This window comes from Eleutherodactylus coqui, chromosome 4 (assembly GCF_035609145.1).
Source record: "Eleutherodactylus coqui strain aEleCoq1 chromosome 4, aEleCoq1.hap1, whole genome shotgun sequence".
In the NCBI taxonomy this organism is placed as follows: Eukaryota; Metazoa; Chordata; class Amphibia; order Anura; family Eleutherodactylidae; genus Eleutherodactylus; species Eleutherodactylus coqui.
Window position 1 is genome coordinate 33,322,558 of NC_089840.1, and position 18,042 is coordinate 33,340,599.

The 18,042-nt window shown below is 48.8% G+C and overlaps 1 protein-coding gene across 1 annotated transcript in view; it reads left to right on the top strand.

Moving 5' to 3' along the window:
• The window catches only part of MOSPD2 (motile sperm domain containing 2), a 74,191-nt gene that overhangs the window by 15,869 nt on the left and 40,280 nt on the right, over positions 1–18,042 (top strand). Inside the window, exons 2-4 of the mRNA XM_066599187.1 lie at positions 3,398–3,455; positions 4,729–4,884; positions 10,945–11,031. Of these exons, the coding sequence (XP_066455284.1) occupies positions 3,398–3,455; positions 4,729–4,884; positions 10,945–11,031 (301 nt within the window). The remainder of the gene's footprint in view (positions 1–3,397; positions 3,456–4,728; positions 4,885–10,944; positions 11,032–18,042) is intronic.

The following is an 18,042-nucleotide window of genomic DNA, read 5'->3' on the forward strand; positions in this document are numbered from 1 at the left end:
CTACAGCAAGTACTCTATCCAGCCATTCCTGAGGAAGGGATTGTGTCCTCGAAACGTGTCATATATGTGCTGGTTATTAATTAACAATTCATTAATTAAGAAGAATGGAGTTAATGTTGAAATGCGGTTGCAGAAGAAGGCCTAGAAGACTCTGGAGCGGCCGTCACCGTTGCCTGACTTCAGCCATAAAGAGAATCTTTGGGATGCGAAGAAGGCGGCTGCAGCGCACAACCCCAAGAATATTGCCGAAGTGGAGGCCCATGGGGATGAAGGGGGTAATGATTCTGAGACTGAAGTAGCCATTAGAAGTGGCATTTAGTGGTGAATTTGAAGAAACCGCTTGTTATATTAGTTGTTTTGAGCTTTTCAAATTGTTCTTGTTTTTTGCCAACAGCTGAAAGTTAGTAAATTTGGCAAAAGAACCTAATTTACAACGAGGGGGTGGTGGTGGTGGGGGGGGGGGGATGATTTTGATTGCAATTTAATACAAGCAAAACAAGGTTCACCGTGGAATAACCTTTATTGGGGGTCACTTGTAGGGCCGGTGCTGAAAACAAGGTTCTTCCGAGGAACAGAGATCTCTAGAGACGCGATGCCCCCCGACACGATTGGCAGGCGTTCGCATAAGCTGACTTCTGCATGATATCTGTCACCGCTTTCTGTTTTTCATGTGTTCTTCGGTTTATCAGATCTCAACAGATAGAAGCGGCTGCTGGAGGCAAACGTTTGGCCCGGTCCCCCCAAAGTCCCAAAGTCCTGAAGTCCTGCTCTGCCGTACAGAATCCTATCTAGGCCGTCTTGCTTATTCTCCACCTGCCATCTGGTGGCCCTGTGCACTGTATAAATAAATACCCCCCCCCCCCCCCCCCACGTTGGGTACTCGAATAGTCCTCCCAGCTGCTACACCTCTCCTATAGCAGTGGTAGCCATTTAACATATCGAACATGAAGTTTTCAACAGTTTTTCACAACTTAGGCTAAATTCACATCTGAGCAGGAAAACAGAATCTCCGGGTCAAACTGATGCGTTTTATATAAAGGAGCCCAGCAGACGCCGAACAGACGCCATTGACCGAATAGTGCGATCCGTTTGGTTCCAGCACCTGTCCATCATTTTTACCAGATGAAAAAGTCCCGCGTGCCGGACTTTTTCATCCATCCTTTTATTCCGGAGCTGCGTCGGAGGACCAATCGGAGCCTCTAGATCAGTGATGGTGAACCTTTTAGAGACCGAGTGCCCAAACTACAACTCAAAACCCACTTATTTATTGTAAAGGGCCAACATGTGGGGGGGGGGGGGAGGGCTTATCACGACGTATGATTTTTACCTCCGTCGTTCTTAAAAGGACAAGACTGTTTCAAAATAGACCGGGTGCAGATTTTGACTTCTTTTGGATGCGGAATTGCTGTGGAATTTGCCACGGAAATTTCCGCTGAGGACATTCTACAGCATTTCCACTTCGTGTAAACATATCCCAGCAGTGATATTGACCCTCCCCCAAGAGCGGCCCCAGCAGTAAGGGTGACACCCCCCCCCCCCCCCCGAGAGCAGCCCCAGCGCTAATAGTGACCCCCCCAGAGCGGCTTTGGTGGTTATATTGACCCCACATAGCGGCCCCAGCGGTAATAGTGGCATCCCACAGTGGCCCCCCAGTAGTAATAGTGACACCACACAGTGGTCTCAGTGGTAATAGTGACATCCCACAGTGGCCCCAGTAGTAATAGTGACATCCCACATCAGCCCAGTAGTAATAGTGACATCCCATAGCAGCCCCCAGCGGTAATCGTGACACCCCACAGTGGTCCTCAGTAGTAATAGTGACACTTCACAGTGTCCCCTGTAGTAATAGTGACATCCCACAGTAGCCAGTAGTAATAGCGACATCCCAAAATTGCCCCTGTAGAAATAGCGCCCCACCTCTGAGACCCAAATCCCCCTCCCCCCCCCTCCCCCCCCCCCCCCCCAGCTCCTCTGCTTGGCGCTGTTTGCCACTGATCCCAGGAGCACATTGTGATGTGCTGCCGGACACCTCCACCCCTCCCCTGCTCTCGCGAAACCAAGTAGGAGACGTCAGAGGAGGGGGGAGGAGGATCCCGGCTGCTCACTGACATCACAGTGTGCACCAGGATCAGCGCTTCTAGCAGCGCTGCTGAGTGAATACCAGCAGGGGAGCTGCGGCACCCCTGCCAGTATTTACTAATGTGGTGAGCAGCCGACGGCAGCGAGTGCCAGCTGGGAAGGCTCTGAGTGCCGCCTCTGGCACGCGTGCCATAGGTTCGCCACCACTGCTCTAGATGGATACCATTGGATGATGGATGTTATTAGAGTTGAGCGAACATACTCTGGCGAGCTTGATGCTCGTTCAAGTATTAGCGTACTTGATGGTGCTCGTTACTCGAACGAGCATCAAATCGCGTTCGACCCCGCCCCAGCTTTTGGCCCCTCCCCGTGACGCAGCGCGCGCCATTTGAAAATTTTTGGTCTGGCAGGAAGGGGAAGGGAGAGAGGGACCAAGGAAAAAAAAAAAAAAAAAAAAAAAGCTCGGGACCCGGCGTTCCACATACAAAAATGCTGGAGTCTCCCATTGTAGTCAATGGGGTTCGTTACTCGAGTAGAGCTCTCGAATTTTACGAAAAACTCGAATAACACTGACCCGAGCATTTGGGTGCTCGCTCATCTCTAGATGTTATGTATCCGTCGGCCGTAGGGTTAGGGTGGAATCCAACGCACAAATTCCAGCCTCTAAAACCGCTGCAGGAATCCACGGCCGCTCTGCCACATTTTGCTGCAGAATTACATGAGTATTTAGCCTGTCCGCCGGTGAAAACCACTTCTGGAAGTTCCACATGGATCGGTGTTAAGGGGTCAGATGTCACTACTTCACTCAGAAACGCTTTGAGAATTCCTCCCACTGATTTCACCCATTGATGAGGCTAAATTCACGGGCGGATCAGAAATCCTACGAGGGATTTAGAAACGTCAGCCTTGGGTTCCGCCATGTGAACAAACCCTTGGGCGATCATAGCAGCCAGTTATTTACCGTATACATCCTGTAAAGGTCCCAACATGTGTTCCTAACAGATATCCATCACTGACAGGGTAAACTGTGTATGTATTTAACATCATGCATACCTACATACTCTAAAGGGGAGGAATAGTGCAGTTTACTCCGCTGTCCCATCCCCCCTTCCTCAGTAGGTACCGCCAGACGGACCCCCTTTTAGTCCCTTTTGATTAGAGGATGTCGGCATGAATGATACAATGTATCCAATGTATCGCTGATCTTCTCTTCTGTATCTCGCACCATGTATTGTAGCAGTTTCTGCACGTGGTGATTTTCTCACCCTGCGAGTCGTTCTCCTTCTTATCTTATACTTTTATTTGTTGTGTTTTACAGGAAAAAGAGAAGTTAGTCCATGAAACGCGGAGGAGATTCACCGAGGAATATACGGCAGGTCTGTAGATGAGCGCCTCTTGTCATGTCGCTGCGTACTCTCCCCTTACCCTGCCTTTGTTTACCCCAGACCATATATTGTATGAACGGGGTCGGAGGTCGCTCGCGCGGCCTGTTTATGCCGGCAGATACATCGTTGGCTTGTTCACACGAGAAATCGGTCAGTCGTTCACGGTTGCTGTATAAGGCCTCATGTCCACGGGTGGGATGGACTCTGCCTGCGGGAGCCCACAGCGGGATCCAACCCTGCCTGCAGCCGAGGACACTTTTTTTTTTCCTGTGCGGGTCTTCTGCGGACCTGTCCGGGTCGTCTTTCTCCTGTACTGCGGATACTCCGCAGATACACAGTATTTTTTTTTTTTTAAGCTCCTGCTTTCCCGCAGTATTCGCAGCCCGTCCGCAATTCATTTGCAGATGCGCCGCGGATTGGCCGGCTTCAATTAAATTCAATGGAAGCCGTCCATGCAGAAACCGAAGCAAAATGGAGAATGCTGTGATTTGTTTTCCGGACCAGAGGGTCCGCAAAATAAATCCACATGCTTTAATTAAGCTGTGGATGCCCATGCATCCCTATGAGCTGCTTGAATTTCGGATCGTTCGTGTGGGTGTCCCGGGCAGATTCCGCAATTCAAATCCGCCCGAGGACATGAGGATTAAGTGAGCGAGCCAACAATGATTTTTATGCCGGCAGGAAATAAACGCCAAACTAAATGTTCATGCCTCTTCCACAGGGCTGCATGTTGCTCCGTTGCGATATGTAATATGTAGAGATGAGCGAGCAGGCTCGGACAAGCCAGCTACTCGAGCGAGCCTCGCTCTTCTTGTCGGAGCGTGCTCGGGGAAAGGGGGGGGGTAGCGGGGAAGAGAGTGGGAGAGATCTCTCTGTCTCTACCCCCCGCCGCTTCCCCCCCCCGAGCATGCTCGGACAAGAATGCAGTTACTCGAGAAGAGCGAGGCTCGCTCGAGTAACTGGCTTATCCGAGCGTGCTCGCTCGTCTCTACTAATATGGCGCCCAGAAGCAGTCTTGTAGAAATCGTTCCAGTATTCAGCTTGCATGGCAGGTAGTCAGCCAAACGCGTGTTCTCCCGACTCTGCCATAAACCTCCACGCTCAGCCGGGCCGCAACCGGTCAGATCATCGCTCTGATTTTCTCATTTGTATTGGGAACACAAAATGAATGTATACGGCCCCTGCGGACGACTTCTCTGCATCGTCATACATGCGCCTCATAGACTGCCTTGCATCATCCATCAGCAATGCCTTTCCCTTCCAGACAGTACAACGAAGTATGATTCCCGTGATCTGGAGAGGCTACAGAAGGACGATGCCTGGGTGGAGAGCTATCTGCTGTGGAGGCACAGCGTGGTGGAGGAGGCCTTGAAGATGATTGATGAAAGCTTCAGGTGGAGAAAAGACATAAATATCAACGGTAAGCTACTATAAGTGGTGGTGTATACTGCGCTGAATGGTAAGATGGCCATATCCACAGTCAATGGGCATTAAATGCCCACTCCGGTGAATTGTCTTTTCTTTTTTATTCATCATGTAACTATGCGCCATATTGCGATCACATGACCATCCGAGGAAAGAATGCCAGAGCCATTTCTGGATTTCTACTTCTTGAAATGAGTGGGAGAGCTCTGCAATACCAAACCCAGACACTGCACTAGAGATGGCGCTTTAACAGTTTAACTGAGCTGGGCAAAAGGGAGGTCACATGACCCTCCGAGGAGGACAGAACGAACCAAGGGAGCACCACTGATATATACTGGGGGAGCTATATAATAAATGAATCACCGAGCGGCTCCCAGTGGGAACTTCTTTGTGTTGTTGCTCTTTTTTTTTTTTCTTATGCTGTAAAGGTACGGCTGCAGGACGGCACAGAGGAGCAGATCGTATAGTTTGGGATATACAGAATCTATATAGTGTCTCTAGTGCTTATACACTCCTTGTCACCACCAGTCCCTCCCCTAGAAGTTGTCGGAGGGATAGAACTTTCTCTGTGATTATAACGCTGATATAAGTGATTACAATATCCGAGCAAAAGGGTCATTTATTGCAGAAAACTGACGCCTTGTAGGGAGGCTCTAGTACCCTGTTGTACCGCCCTTAGCTTAGATTCAAGATGTGATACAGGGGGCATGGAGGCTCTAGTACCCTGTTGTACCACCCTTAGCTTAGATTCAAGATGTGATACAGGGGGGCATGGAGGCTCTAGTACCCTGTTGTACCGCCTCTAGCTTAGATTCAAGATGTGATACAGGGGGCATGGAGGCTCTAGTACCCTGTTGTACTGCCTCTAGCTTAGATACAAGATGTGATACGGGGGGCATGGAGGCTCTAGTACCCTGTTGTACCGGCTCTAGCTTGTATACAAGATATGATACGGTGGGTATGGAGGCTCTAGTACCCTGTTGTACCACCTCTAGCTTAGATATAAGATGTGATACGGGGGGGGGGGCATGTAGGCTCTAGTACCCTGTTGTACCGCCTCTAGCTTAGATACAAGATGTGATACGGGGGGCATGGAGGCTCTAGTACCCTGTTGTAACGCCTATAGCTTGTATACAAGATGTGATACGGTGGGTATGGAGGCTCTAGTACCCTGTTGTACCACCTCTAGTTTGTATACAAGATTGGTTCGGGCGGACATGAAGGCTCTAGTACCCTGTTGTACCGCCTCTAGCTTAGATACAAGATGTGATACGGGTAGGCATGGAGGCTCTAGTACCCTGTTGTACCTCCTCTAGCTTGTATACAAGATGTGATACGGGGGGTATGGAGGCTCTAGTACACTGTTGTACCGCCTCTAGCTTGGATACAAGATGTGATACGGGTGGGCATGGAGGCTCCAGTACCCTGTTGTACCACCTCTAGCTTGGATACAAGATGTGATACAGGCGGGTATGGAGGCTCTAGTACCCTGTTGTACCACCTCTAGTTTGTATACAAGATTGGTTCGGGCGGACATGAAGGCTCTAGTACCCTGTTGTACCGCCTCTAGCTTAGATACAAGATGTGATACGGGCAGGCATGGAGGCTCCAGTACCCTGTTGTACCGTCTCTAGCTTGTATACAAGATGTGATACGGGGGGCATGGAGGCTCTAGTACCCTGTTGTACCACCTCTAGCTTGTATACAAGATGTGATACAGGCGGGCATGAAGGCTCTAGTACCCTGTTGTACCGGCTCTAGCTTTGATACAAGATGAGAGTATGAAGTCTCTAGTACCTTGTTATATCGCCTCTAGCTCAGATACAAGATGTGATATGGAGGGTACGATGGCTCTAGTACCCTGTTGTACCGCCTCTAGCTTGGATACAAGATCTGATACGAGTGGGCATGGAGGCTCCAGTACTTTGTGGTACCGCCTCTAGCTTGGATACAAGATGTGATACAGGCGGGCATGGAGGCTCCAGTACCTTGTGGTACCGCCTCTAGCTTGGATACAAGATGTGATACGGGTAGGCATATAGAGTCTTAGTTCTTAGATATACAATATAGCTGGAGAGCTATATACAGGGTTTATATAGTGTCTCTAGTGCTTAAGTACCCAATATTGATCATTAATTGCCCGTTTCATGCCTCTCCTAGGGGCGCCTAGAACTTAGCAGTCTTGTTACACTTTATCACACCTGATTTATGGGGAATGTAAAGTCAGATTTCATCTCCAACAAACCGACGTGCGTCACGCCTGGACTGGAAATTCAATATTTTAGTAGACAGTAAGGAGACAATGGCGCGGATGTAACATTAAAGTTTTGTGATTTGTGCCTCCTGCGCTTCACGATTCACCGGAGAGCCGAACTCCCTGCTGACATTAATCATTAAACACACATGCTTCATTCTCACCGGCCGGGATATTACCTCTGCGTTGTTACATTAGTCATTTCCATAACCTCTAGATATCCTTGCTTAGTAAACTTCCCTTCTCATCATAAAAGGTTTTTCGGATAATATTGGTTCAGGATTTTGTTTTATAAAAAAATGATATATATAATGTGCGTTTTTTGGCTTTTTCCAATTTTATGTAATTTCATCACAGGATAGTAATTGAAGGTGACAGCTATATATAGATGACACAGGATCCACAATAGGTGGTGTCACAGCTCACCTCCTCCCCCTCCTCCTTCCTGCACAGGTGTGCCCACAACACTCTCCCATAGACGTCTGTAGGTGGACATAACTCCTCTCCTACCCCTCCCTGCACAGATTATTAAGCATGCTGATAACTCTCTCTCTCCCATAGAGGTCTGCAGGTGATGGGCACAGCTTACCTCTACCCCCTCTCTGCATATGTTACAGAGCATATCCATAGTACTCCATGTGGCTACTGAATGCTACTAATGGCTGCTCAGGCAAGATGATCGCCCCATAATTATATACACAAAATAGAATTTTAGGGAAAAAATCTACAATTGGAGGATAAAAACAGATTAGAAAAATGGAAAATACTTCATTAGTAAAGAAAATAATCTAAGTGCCACAATCCCTTTAAAGTGACTGTCTGGTTTAAGGACAACATTCTGACCCGGGACAGAAGGGGAGGATTGGGAAGGTCTATTACCTGCAGTTCTTGTCTGCCGCCCCTCTAATCTGCCGGTTCTGGTCCCCGTTTTCGGATGTCCAAAATAGTCGGGGCAGTTTTCTAACTACCTAATCTACAATGTGCTCTGCTCTATGATTGGCCAATGCTGATCAGCTGTGTAGCTCTGGCCAATCAGAGAGCAAGTATAGTGCACTGTGGGGATTGGATAGTCTGAAGATTGTGTCGGCCATCTTGGACGACTGAAAATGGGACCTGGAACCAGCGGATCGGACGGACAACAGAGAAGAACAACTGCAGGTTCTATCCCTCCAGGTCTGGGACAACCTTAACCCTTTCCAATCCATTGTCTGATGTCTGAAGACATTCTGATTGAAGGCTATACATCTCCGATGTCGGAAGACGTCCGGCAGGGTGTTCTCACTGTATATTACTGGCCACTCTGTTGTTGGGGGGCCTCTCCAGCATGTCCCATACTGCAGTACTGGCTCTAGCCAGCAGATAGCGCCATTGTATAATGGCAGAAAGAGAGAGCCCCCTAGGAAAACCTGAATCAAAACTGGATTGCAAAGGGTTAAAGTGGAGGCTCGCTTTGACTGACTGAAGCTCACACTTCCTCACTTTCTACATGCGGCCATTTATGTAAAAGCAAAACTTCTCATAAACTTTCAAAGCTCCACATACGCCCCAGTGCGCCCGATGGAGCCAAGCTCACAGGCACGTTTGCCCGCTCTACCTCCAACCACTGAGCAATGATCGCTGCTGATCATCACTGGGATGACTGTTGGGTGCCGAAGCCTACCCTAAGTCACTACATACCACTCATGTGGGCAGCGATGGTTAGTCAGTGTCTTAGACTAATGATACATACTGATATATAGTGTACATCAGGTGGTCAGAGGTGCCGCCATCTTTGTTTCTCCAGAACCAGAGGGTCGCTTTAGGAGCATTAAATGGGGGGATGGGTGGGGACGTATGCAGCACCCCGTCTTATCAAGAGAGTTTTTTTTTTTTAACAAAGTTCTTCCCAGTAAGCGAACTATTGGCGTTGGAGGCCTATACATGTCTTATTCTGTACTCTTCGCCCATCTAAAACCAGATGATTACAGCTTGCTAATGAAGCGGACGAGATGCCGGACTCTCCAGGATGTTTTCAGCGTGGCGGCGATGTTTTTTAATTGTTTTATTGGAGTTTCTCCAACTGACATTCCTGCTGCAGGTATGTGTGCGGATTACTGCAGATTAGTGCGGATTACTGCCAAGTTCAGGAATCCGGCTGATGAGGATCTGCTCGGCCCGTCTAACAAGGTACACTTTGTATCACGGAAGAATGTATCGAGTGCCGGAGCCAGCAGCTTGTAGACGTTTTGTTACTCCTTTACAGGCATCCATGTCCGGAAGGGGTCCGTGCAAAAATAATCTTCTCCCCTGAAAACAAAAGGGTTACGCGTTGGGATTAAACGTGCCTGAAACTTCCGTCCCCCCAACATTATCTGTCAGGAAAAAGTTGAGAGGCCCCGATGCACGGAATATAGTCCAGATGAAATCAGTTGGTCAGGCTGACTTTTCTCATGCAGGTTTTCATCCTGCATCCTCCCTCGGTGATCACTAAGGGGGATTTCTGAACTTGGACTTGTGACGTTCAGCCAAGTTGCCAGCTCCGTTCTTGATGAGATAAGCCCCTTAAATTCCCGGTTCCTCAAAACGCTTGGGAGTGTGATTTGTGCAGTCGTCTCTGTAGAGTCCTATCCATGCCTCGCCGATGCTTGCGGAACAGGACTGGTCCCCACCGATGCTTGCGGAACAGGACTGGTCCCCGCCGATGCTTGCGGAACAGGACTGGTCCCCGCCGATGCTTGCGGAACAGGGCTGGTCCCCGCCGATGCTTGCGGAACAGGGCTGGTCCCCGCCGATGCTTGCGGAACAGGGCTGGTCCCCGCCGATGCTTGCGGAACAGGGCTGGTCCCCCGCCGATGTTTGCGGAACAGGGCTGGTCCCCCGCCGATGTTTGCGGAACAGGACTGGTCCCCCGCCGATGTTTGCGGAACAGGACTGGTCCCCCGCCGATGTTTGCGGAACAGGACTGGTCCCCCGCCGATGTTTGCGGAACAGGACTGGTCCCCCGCCGATGTTTGCGGAACAGGACTGGTCCCCCGCCGATGTTTGCGGAACAGGACTGGTCCCCCGCCGATGTTTGCGGAACAGGACTGGTCCCCCGCCGATGTTTGCGGAACAGGACTGGTCCCCCGCCGATGTTTGCGGAACAGGACTGGTCCCCCGCCGATGTTTGCGGAACAGGACTGGTCCCCCGCCGATGTTTGCGGAACAGGACTGGTCCCCCGCCGATGTTTGCGGAACAGGGCTGGTCCCCGCCGATGCTTGCGGAACAGGGCTGGTCCCCGCCGATGCTTGCCGGACAGGGCTGGTCCCCGCCGATGCTTGCGGGACAGGGCTGGTCCCCGCCGATGCTTGCGGGACAGGGCTGGTCCCCGCCGATGCTTGCCGGACAGGGCTGGTCCCCGCCGATGCTTGCCGGACAGGGCTGGTCCCCGCCGATGCTTGCGGAACAGGACTGGTCCCCGCCGATGGTTACAGTTGGGTAACGGGCTAAAATCTCACTATATAGCGACTCTGCAGACTGAAGAAGCCAAATTTACCGCTTCCCCTTGTCGGCGTTTAGCCTCCGCACCACAATAATGAGTTTACAACAAGCGATGGCTGCATTATAGCGGATATCAGACCCTCGTGTAGGTACCTAAAGTGTAACATTATTGCCTCCTCCATAGACTTCATCTGTAAGTGTCCATCACAACATCACACACCATAGGTGGTGGAAGACGGCTGCTTTAGCACCACAGGGTAGAGAAATCCAGAGACCTGTCATTTAGGGTAATGCACGTGTTCTTTCTGCCTAGTTGATCACTTTTGCTTTTTTTCCCCCAGATCTGAGTGAATCTGTTATACCCCGCTGGTGTTTTGATGTTGGAGCCACCTACCTACACGGCTACGATAAAGAAGGCAACAAACTGTGTAAGTATTAAGCAGATGGGTGTAATATACATGTGTATGTTATATAAAAGTGGGCGGACCTCATTATAGTCAATGGGGTCCACCCCGGCGCTCTTTGGTTCTGTCCAGAGACAAAACTGTTCATCCACGGGGATTCCCCAAACCTGCTTCCCGAAAAGAGCAGGAAAGCAGAATCCCCAGTGCAGATATGAAACCACCCTAAATAAATCTCCCAGTCTGGGACTTCTATATTTTGGACTAGATATGTTTTCCTCATCTAGAATATGACTTCTGTTTTTTTTTATAATTGCAAAAAGTGACACAACTTAAAGGGGTTGTACCAAAATTTGCTTTTATTGCCTATACTTTCCATAGGATAGGTGATAAAAGTCTGCTCGGTGGGGGTCCCATGCTCCCCTCTCCTCCTCGCTGCACCTCATGGTGTGACAGTCGCGTATGCAAGGTGCCGCACCGCTCATATCAGTAGAGCTGATGGAAGTAGCAGAGTACAAGCGCCCGACTATCTCCGGTAGTCCCATGGACGATGACTGGAGCCGCACCGCACATGTATGACTGCCGCCCCATTCAGTCTCCTTCTCCCTGCGGGGGATGCAATGAGCCCACAATGAGGAGGAGTGGGCTCCTGTTCTCAGGATTGGCACGGTCTCGGTGGTCAGTTCTATGCAGTGACTTTTATCACCCATTCTAAGGACACGTCATAAAAACTCATTCTGGTACAACACTTTTTAAAGCTCTTGATGAGTTTAAGAAAACTATTTTGAAACCCGCTATTAGAGAATTACCAGACGACGGTTCAGCACCCCCTAATCCAGAGGTGAGAGCCGCTACCCAGAGCGTTTCTTGTTTGGAGTACGCGGTTGTGTTCATGTATTATACGGACAACCCACTTGTAATGGAATTTTCTTAATGCTTCTCTTCCCCAGCGGAGGCGCTGCAGGCACACTGAACACTTGCTGTCTGGTTCTTCCACATATCATGGCTGGGAGGCTTTGTCACCACCAATCATGTATTTCCCCTGTCAATATGTCAGAATTATTTTACAATTTCATACATGACACACAAATCATAGACCCGTAATGCCGACGCTACCTGTGGGGGGAAATGCATGCGTCTTAGGGTTATTCGGCATTTTCCACTTGCATGATTCTTCTGTGTTTTCACTATCATAGTCAATAGTAAAGAGGCTATAGGGGAAAAAGAATCTAATGAGCAGCGAAAGGTATTCAGTAGAGATGAGCGAGCGTACTCGGATAAGCACTACTCGCTCGAGTAATTGGCTATATCCGAGTATCGCTGTGCTCGGGTCTAAAGATTCGGGTGCCGGCACGGAGCGGGGAGCTGCAGGGGAGAGCGGGGAGGAACGGAGGGGAGATCTTTCTCTCCCTCTCTCCCGCCCGCTCTCCCCTGCTCCCCGCTGCGACTCACCTGTCAGCCGCAGCGGCACCCGAATCTTTAGACCCGAGCACAGCGATACTCGGATAAAGCCAATTACTCGAGCGAGTAGTGCTTATCCGAGTACGCTCACTCATCTCTAGTATTCAGTGAAAACCTAGGCTGTACTTGCCTGTTATATGGCCGCCCTCGGTCCATCATGGCGGCCCTGAAAAAACGCAGCAGTTGTTCGTACAGCGAACAGCAGCCTGAAAAACCCTTCCGCACACAATCTCTTTGGGATCTATGGTAGGCAAAGAAAGGGATTGAATCCAAGTTTGACAGCCCATTTGCACCGCAGCAGTCAGAACCCGATACGAGGGGGTCCTTCATATTGGTTCGGTTCTTTTTGTGTTTATGTTAAACAGATTTTTGTTACATTTTTAAGAATTCTTGATGTTTTTTGTTTATAATCCATGTCACTATCTACAGTATATTAAAGGGATCCTAAAATCCTGCAGCCGTCACGCTGACCACCAAACGTGCATTTAGGCAGAGCGGTTATCGTTCAGAAAATTGTTTAAATGAGCGAAAGCGAACGATAATTCAGTGTAATCGCGAGCCGACCGCTGAACGCCGAATGATTGGCGTTTGCTTTTCGCTCATTGTTTATTTTATGCAGGTGTAAAGATCATCATTGTCTCGTTCGCTTCATTCAGTTCAAACAGCGCTCATTCAGTCTCTCTCATTCACGAGTGCAACGAATGTAAATGACTGGATGATTCTCATTTGAATGAGCCAATGATGTATCTGCCTGTCTAAACGGGCTGAATGAGAGCGAACGGGCTGGCTGTGATGTTACTCACTCGTTCAAACGATATCGGCTCCTCTTAAAGAACTCCAAGCCTTCTAACAGCCTTCTCACAGCCTCATTCTATTCTCATCACAGGCAGTAAATTAATCACTTAAAAAACATGAGACCTATATGAAGGAGGCGGAGTCAGAGAATTGGCTTATTGATTCCATAGCTCTGATAGCCACAGCTCACCTCTTCCCCCTCCCTGCTCAAGTCACAGGGCATAGCCACAACACTCTCCAATTATAATTTAATATGTGATGTCACATCTCCCCTCATCCTCTCCCTGCATACACAACACTCTCCTATAGATGTCTTTAGGTGGTGGCCACAGCTCACCTCCTCCCCTCTCACTGCTCAAGTCATAGAGCATGTCCACAACACTCTCCAATCAATATGTGATGTCACATCTCACCTTCTTCCCTCCCTGCACACTCTCTCAACACTCCTATAGATGTCTATAGCTCATGCTCACAGCTCACCTCCTCCCCCTCTGCATAGGTCACAGAGCATGCCCATAATACTCTCATAAAGAAGTCTATGCGTCCCGTCCTGTCCATTGCATCTATGGCCCATTAGGCTGCTGTGAAGCATCTCTTTAAATGCTGTTAACTGCAGTTTAGCCAAGATGGCCGCCCCTATAGTCATGTGCCGCCAATAGATAATCCGCAATCAGAATATAAAAAACCATTCGTAAAATGTATCTCTTTCTGGTCCTGCGGAGTCCGTGTAATCTAGGAGATACATTCCCATTAAGCCGTAATCTCGTCGAGCTGTTAGGTCTCGTGTAGATGTCAGCCCGTGGGATATCTCATTACTGCCAGGTCTTGGCTGTCATTACACAATAGTCTTGTGACCGCTCCGAGGTCAGGCCATGCTCCCCACCATGACTGGCTGCTTTGTTTCCCAGCACTTAGTCACATGAAGCCTCGGTGACAGATTACTTATCACTCTTGCAGTTTGTGTCGCAATTATCTACGTCTTATGTTTGGCTCGTAAATAGTCTTAAGCCTATTGTGTAATATCGTGACTTGTAGACCTGGTTCAGACTTTAGTATAAAGCTGCCCACCATAATAGATGCTACACTGTAACAGTCAGAGCCCAGAAGATACTTTGTATCACCGTAAGCTGAAGGATGTGAACCGGGGCCAGGGATCCGGTCTTATAAACCGTGTCACGCGTATCTGGAAGGTCTCTGACGCAGGGACATGGGAGATATAGAATATTCACCATGGGAGATACGTCCTTCTGTTCAGTGTCCATACGAATGAGGAATACCGCTGACCCAGATCTCAGCGGTTCTTGCTACTTTGAGTCAAAGCGCCTTCTGATAATGACGAGCGCTTGTTTTATCTTAACTTGTGGACTTTATTTTTGGGGGTATATTAACACATTATGGCAGTTGCATAGCGATGTTCATCACTTAAAGCGAACGTCTAGTTTCAGGACAGAGGGGCGTGGGGTATATGACCTGCAGTCGTTCTTCACTGCTGCCCCTCAAATCCACTTTTTTTTAGGTCCTATTTTTCAGCCATCCAATATGACGAACGCAATCTTCAGACTACTTAATCCCCATAGTGCATTGGTAATATGTGACTACTAATGCACTATACCTGTTCTGTTATTGGGCAGAGCTGCTCATGTGATCAATATGGCCAATCAGAGAGCTGTACGCGGCGTGCATTAAGTAGTTAGGCCATTGCTGCAGCCGTCCTGGACTGATGAAAATAGGACCCAAGACTGGCAGATCGGAGGAGTGGCAGAGATGAAGAACTGCTGGTTATATACCCCACCGCCCCAATTGCAGTTTCCGCAAGCAGAGGAAAACTTGCAGCATGCTCCATTTTTGCGCGGACGGCTTCCATTGAAGTCAATGGAGGCTGTCTGATCCGGGGCCCTTCTGCAATTGACATTGGGGAAAGGTTGCGGATTCCGTGTCATCGCTAACTGATGCCTCTGCAAAATCAGGAGTTTAAAAAAAAAATCTGTTCTGCGCTTGTCCGATGGCGAGCGTGCGGACCATCCGCTGTGGAGATGAAAAGGAAATTAAGCAGGTACACAGCAGACCACACACGGAATCCAGGTCTGCTGTGTGGAGGGGGCCTAAAGCAGAGGTTCTGAAAGTGGTTTATATGGACCCCAGGGGTCGATTTTGACTTTCTGGGGTCCATGTCAGCAAGAAAAAAAATTTGGGGTGCACGAGATGTAAATGGGGGTCCACATCAGCAGATTTAGGCAGGTCAGCATCCACATGCTTATCCTGCATTATGGACTTTCGCAAGAAAGTCTTTGATAGCTTTTCCATCTTCATCCCTCGTGGAAAGGGGTTTTAGCGCGATCGACAATCTTCTTCCGGAAAAAAAAAATTGATTGCAAATCACTGGAATGGAGATTCGATAATATACCTCACTAATTTGAAGCCAAATATTGAGCAATTTCTACCGGAGCATCAGGCTGATCCCTCCCATCAACAGCATTATTTGTGTATAAACTGTATGTAAGAACGAGCTGATAGACCCGGCTTCGCCTGAGTTAATTTGGTACCGGTGTTAACGTGTTTGCATGGAAAATTTTATGACATCATGGTTACTTCAGAGGAACCGAGGAATAAAATATGTATATACATAGAGGAGCGTTAGATTCTCCTCAGACTGCATGTACCGATGTCCCCCTGCAGAATGTGCCACCCCTCCCACTCTCCTCACTTTTTACCCTTAAAGGTAATGCTTTTTATTCAAAGTTTTCCCTCTCAGACTGGAGGTTGCAGACCCTTCTTAGCCTTAAAGGTCTGCTCCATCCCTGTACTCCATGGCCGCTTCCTTATGTACTTTACAGCCTTTCAGTATATACACATAGAGGTGAGGTAGATTCTCCTCAGTATATACACATGGAGGTGAGGTAGATTCTCCTCAGTATATACACACGGAGGGGAGGTAGATTCTCCTTAGTATATACACACGGAGGGGAGGTAGATTCTCCTCAGTATATACACACGGAGGGGAGGCAGATTCTCCTCAGTATATACACACGGAGGGGAGGTAGATTCTCCTCAGTATATACACACGGAGGGGAGGTAGATTCTCCTCAGTATATACACACGGAGGGGAGGCAGATTCTCCTCAGTGTATATACACACGGAGGGGAGGCAGATTCTCCTCAGTGTATATACACACGGAGGGGAGGCAGATTCTCCTCAGTGTATATACACACGGAGGGGAGGCAGATTCTCCTCAGTGTATATACACACGGAGGGGAGGCAGATTCTCCTCAGTGTATATACACACGGAGGGGAGGCAGATTCTCCTCAGTGTATATACACACGGAGGGGAGGCAGATTCTCCTCAGTGTATATACACACGGAGGGGAGGCAGATTCTCCTCAGTGTATATACACACGGAGGGGAGGCAGATTCTCCTCAGTGTATATACACACGGAGGGGAGGCAGATTCTCCTCAGTGTATATACACACGGAGGGGAGGCAGATTCTCCTCAGTGTATATACACACGGAGGGGAGGCAGATTCTCCTCAGTGTATATACACACGGAGGGGAGGCAGATTCTCCTCAGTGTATATACACACGGAGGGGAGGCAGATTCTCCTCAGTGTATATACACACGGAGGGGAGGCCGTGTATATACACACGGAGGGGAGGCAGATTCTCCTCCGTGTATATACACACGGAGGGGAGGCAGATTCTCCTCCGTGTATATACACACGGAGGGGAGGCAGATTCTCCTCCGTGTATATACACACGGAGGGGAGGCAGATTCTCCTCTTGCATAAAACATTCAGTCCAATCTGCATATTTCACAGCAGGAGGATCGAATATATATATATAATTGTGCATGAACAGATTCAGTAGAACCTGTAATATATTGACTTTAAAGCAACCCTACGGGCTTGTAGAAACAAAGATGGCCGTACCAGCTTCTCTTGACTGCCTGATGTTCACCGTGCATTAGTATACATCATTAATCTATGACATTACACCTACTTTGATTAACCAGGGCTGTCCATATGAGTAATGCTTGCCAGTCAGATCAGCTTGTGGTGTCTTAGACTACCAATGCATACAGAAGCTGTTCGCCATCTTTTTTTTACCCAGACCAGGATGGTCGCTTCAAGTCCTGTTCCTTTTGGGGCTTAGGTGGTCCTAATTACTGATTGACAGCTGGCACTGCCTATTGATATAAGAAAAGCTGTCCTTCCCCTAGTTAGGACCGCCCACTGGACTCCTAATTCAGAGGGAGCAGTGATTTCAGCTTCAAATAAATGTATTAAGGAAAACCAAAAATGAGATGGTTATGGGGCGAGGATTTCCATATAATGCACATGGAAAGGTTGAGTAAGGGGTGCTTCAACAACTTTAGTTTGGTCATAGGACAATTATAATGTTATCTAGTACTGTATATACTCGAGTATAAGCCGACTTTTGCGGCACATTTTTTAATGCTGAAAAAGCCCCCCTCAGCTTATACTCGAGTGAGGGACTAGGTAGGAAAAAAAGCACAATACTCCCCTCCCAGCCGGCGTCTCCGATGGTCTTCCCAGCGCTGCTATGTAATTCTCTCTGCTCGGCATTGAATTCCCCCACCGTCAGCAAGTAAGCGCTGTGATTGGATCGATCGCCAGCCAACCACAGCCAGTACTCGATCATTCACAGCCATTCACATCACTGAATGGCTGTGATTGGTTCATCAAGCGCCAGCTGTGATTGGCTGGCGCTCGATCCAATCCCAGTGCTTACTTGCTGACAGCAGGGGAATTCAAAGCCAAGCAGAG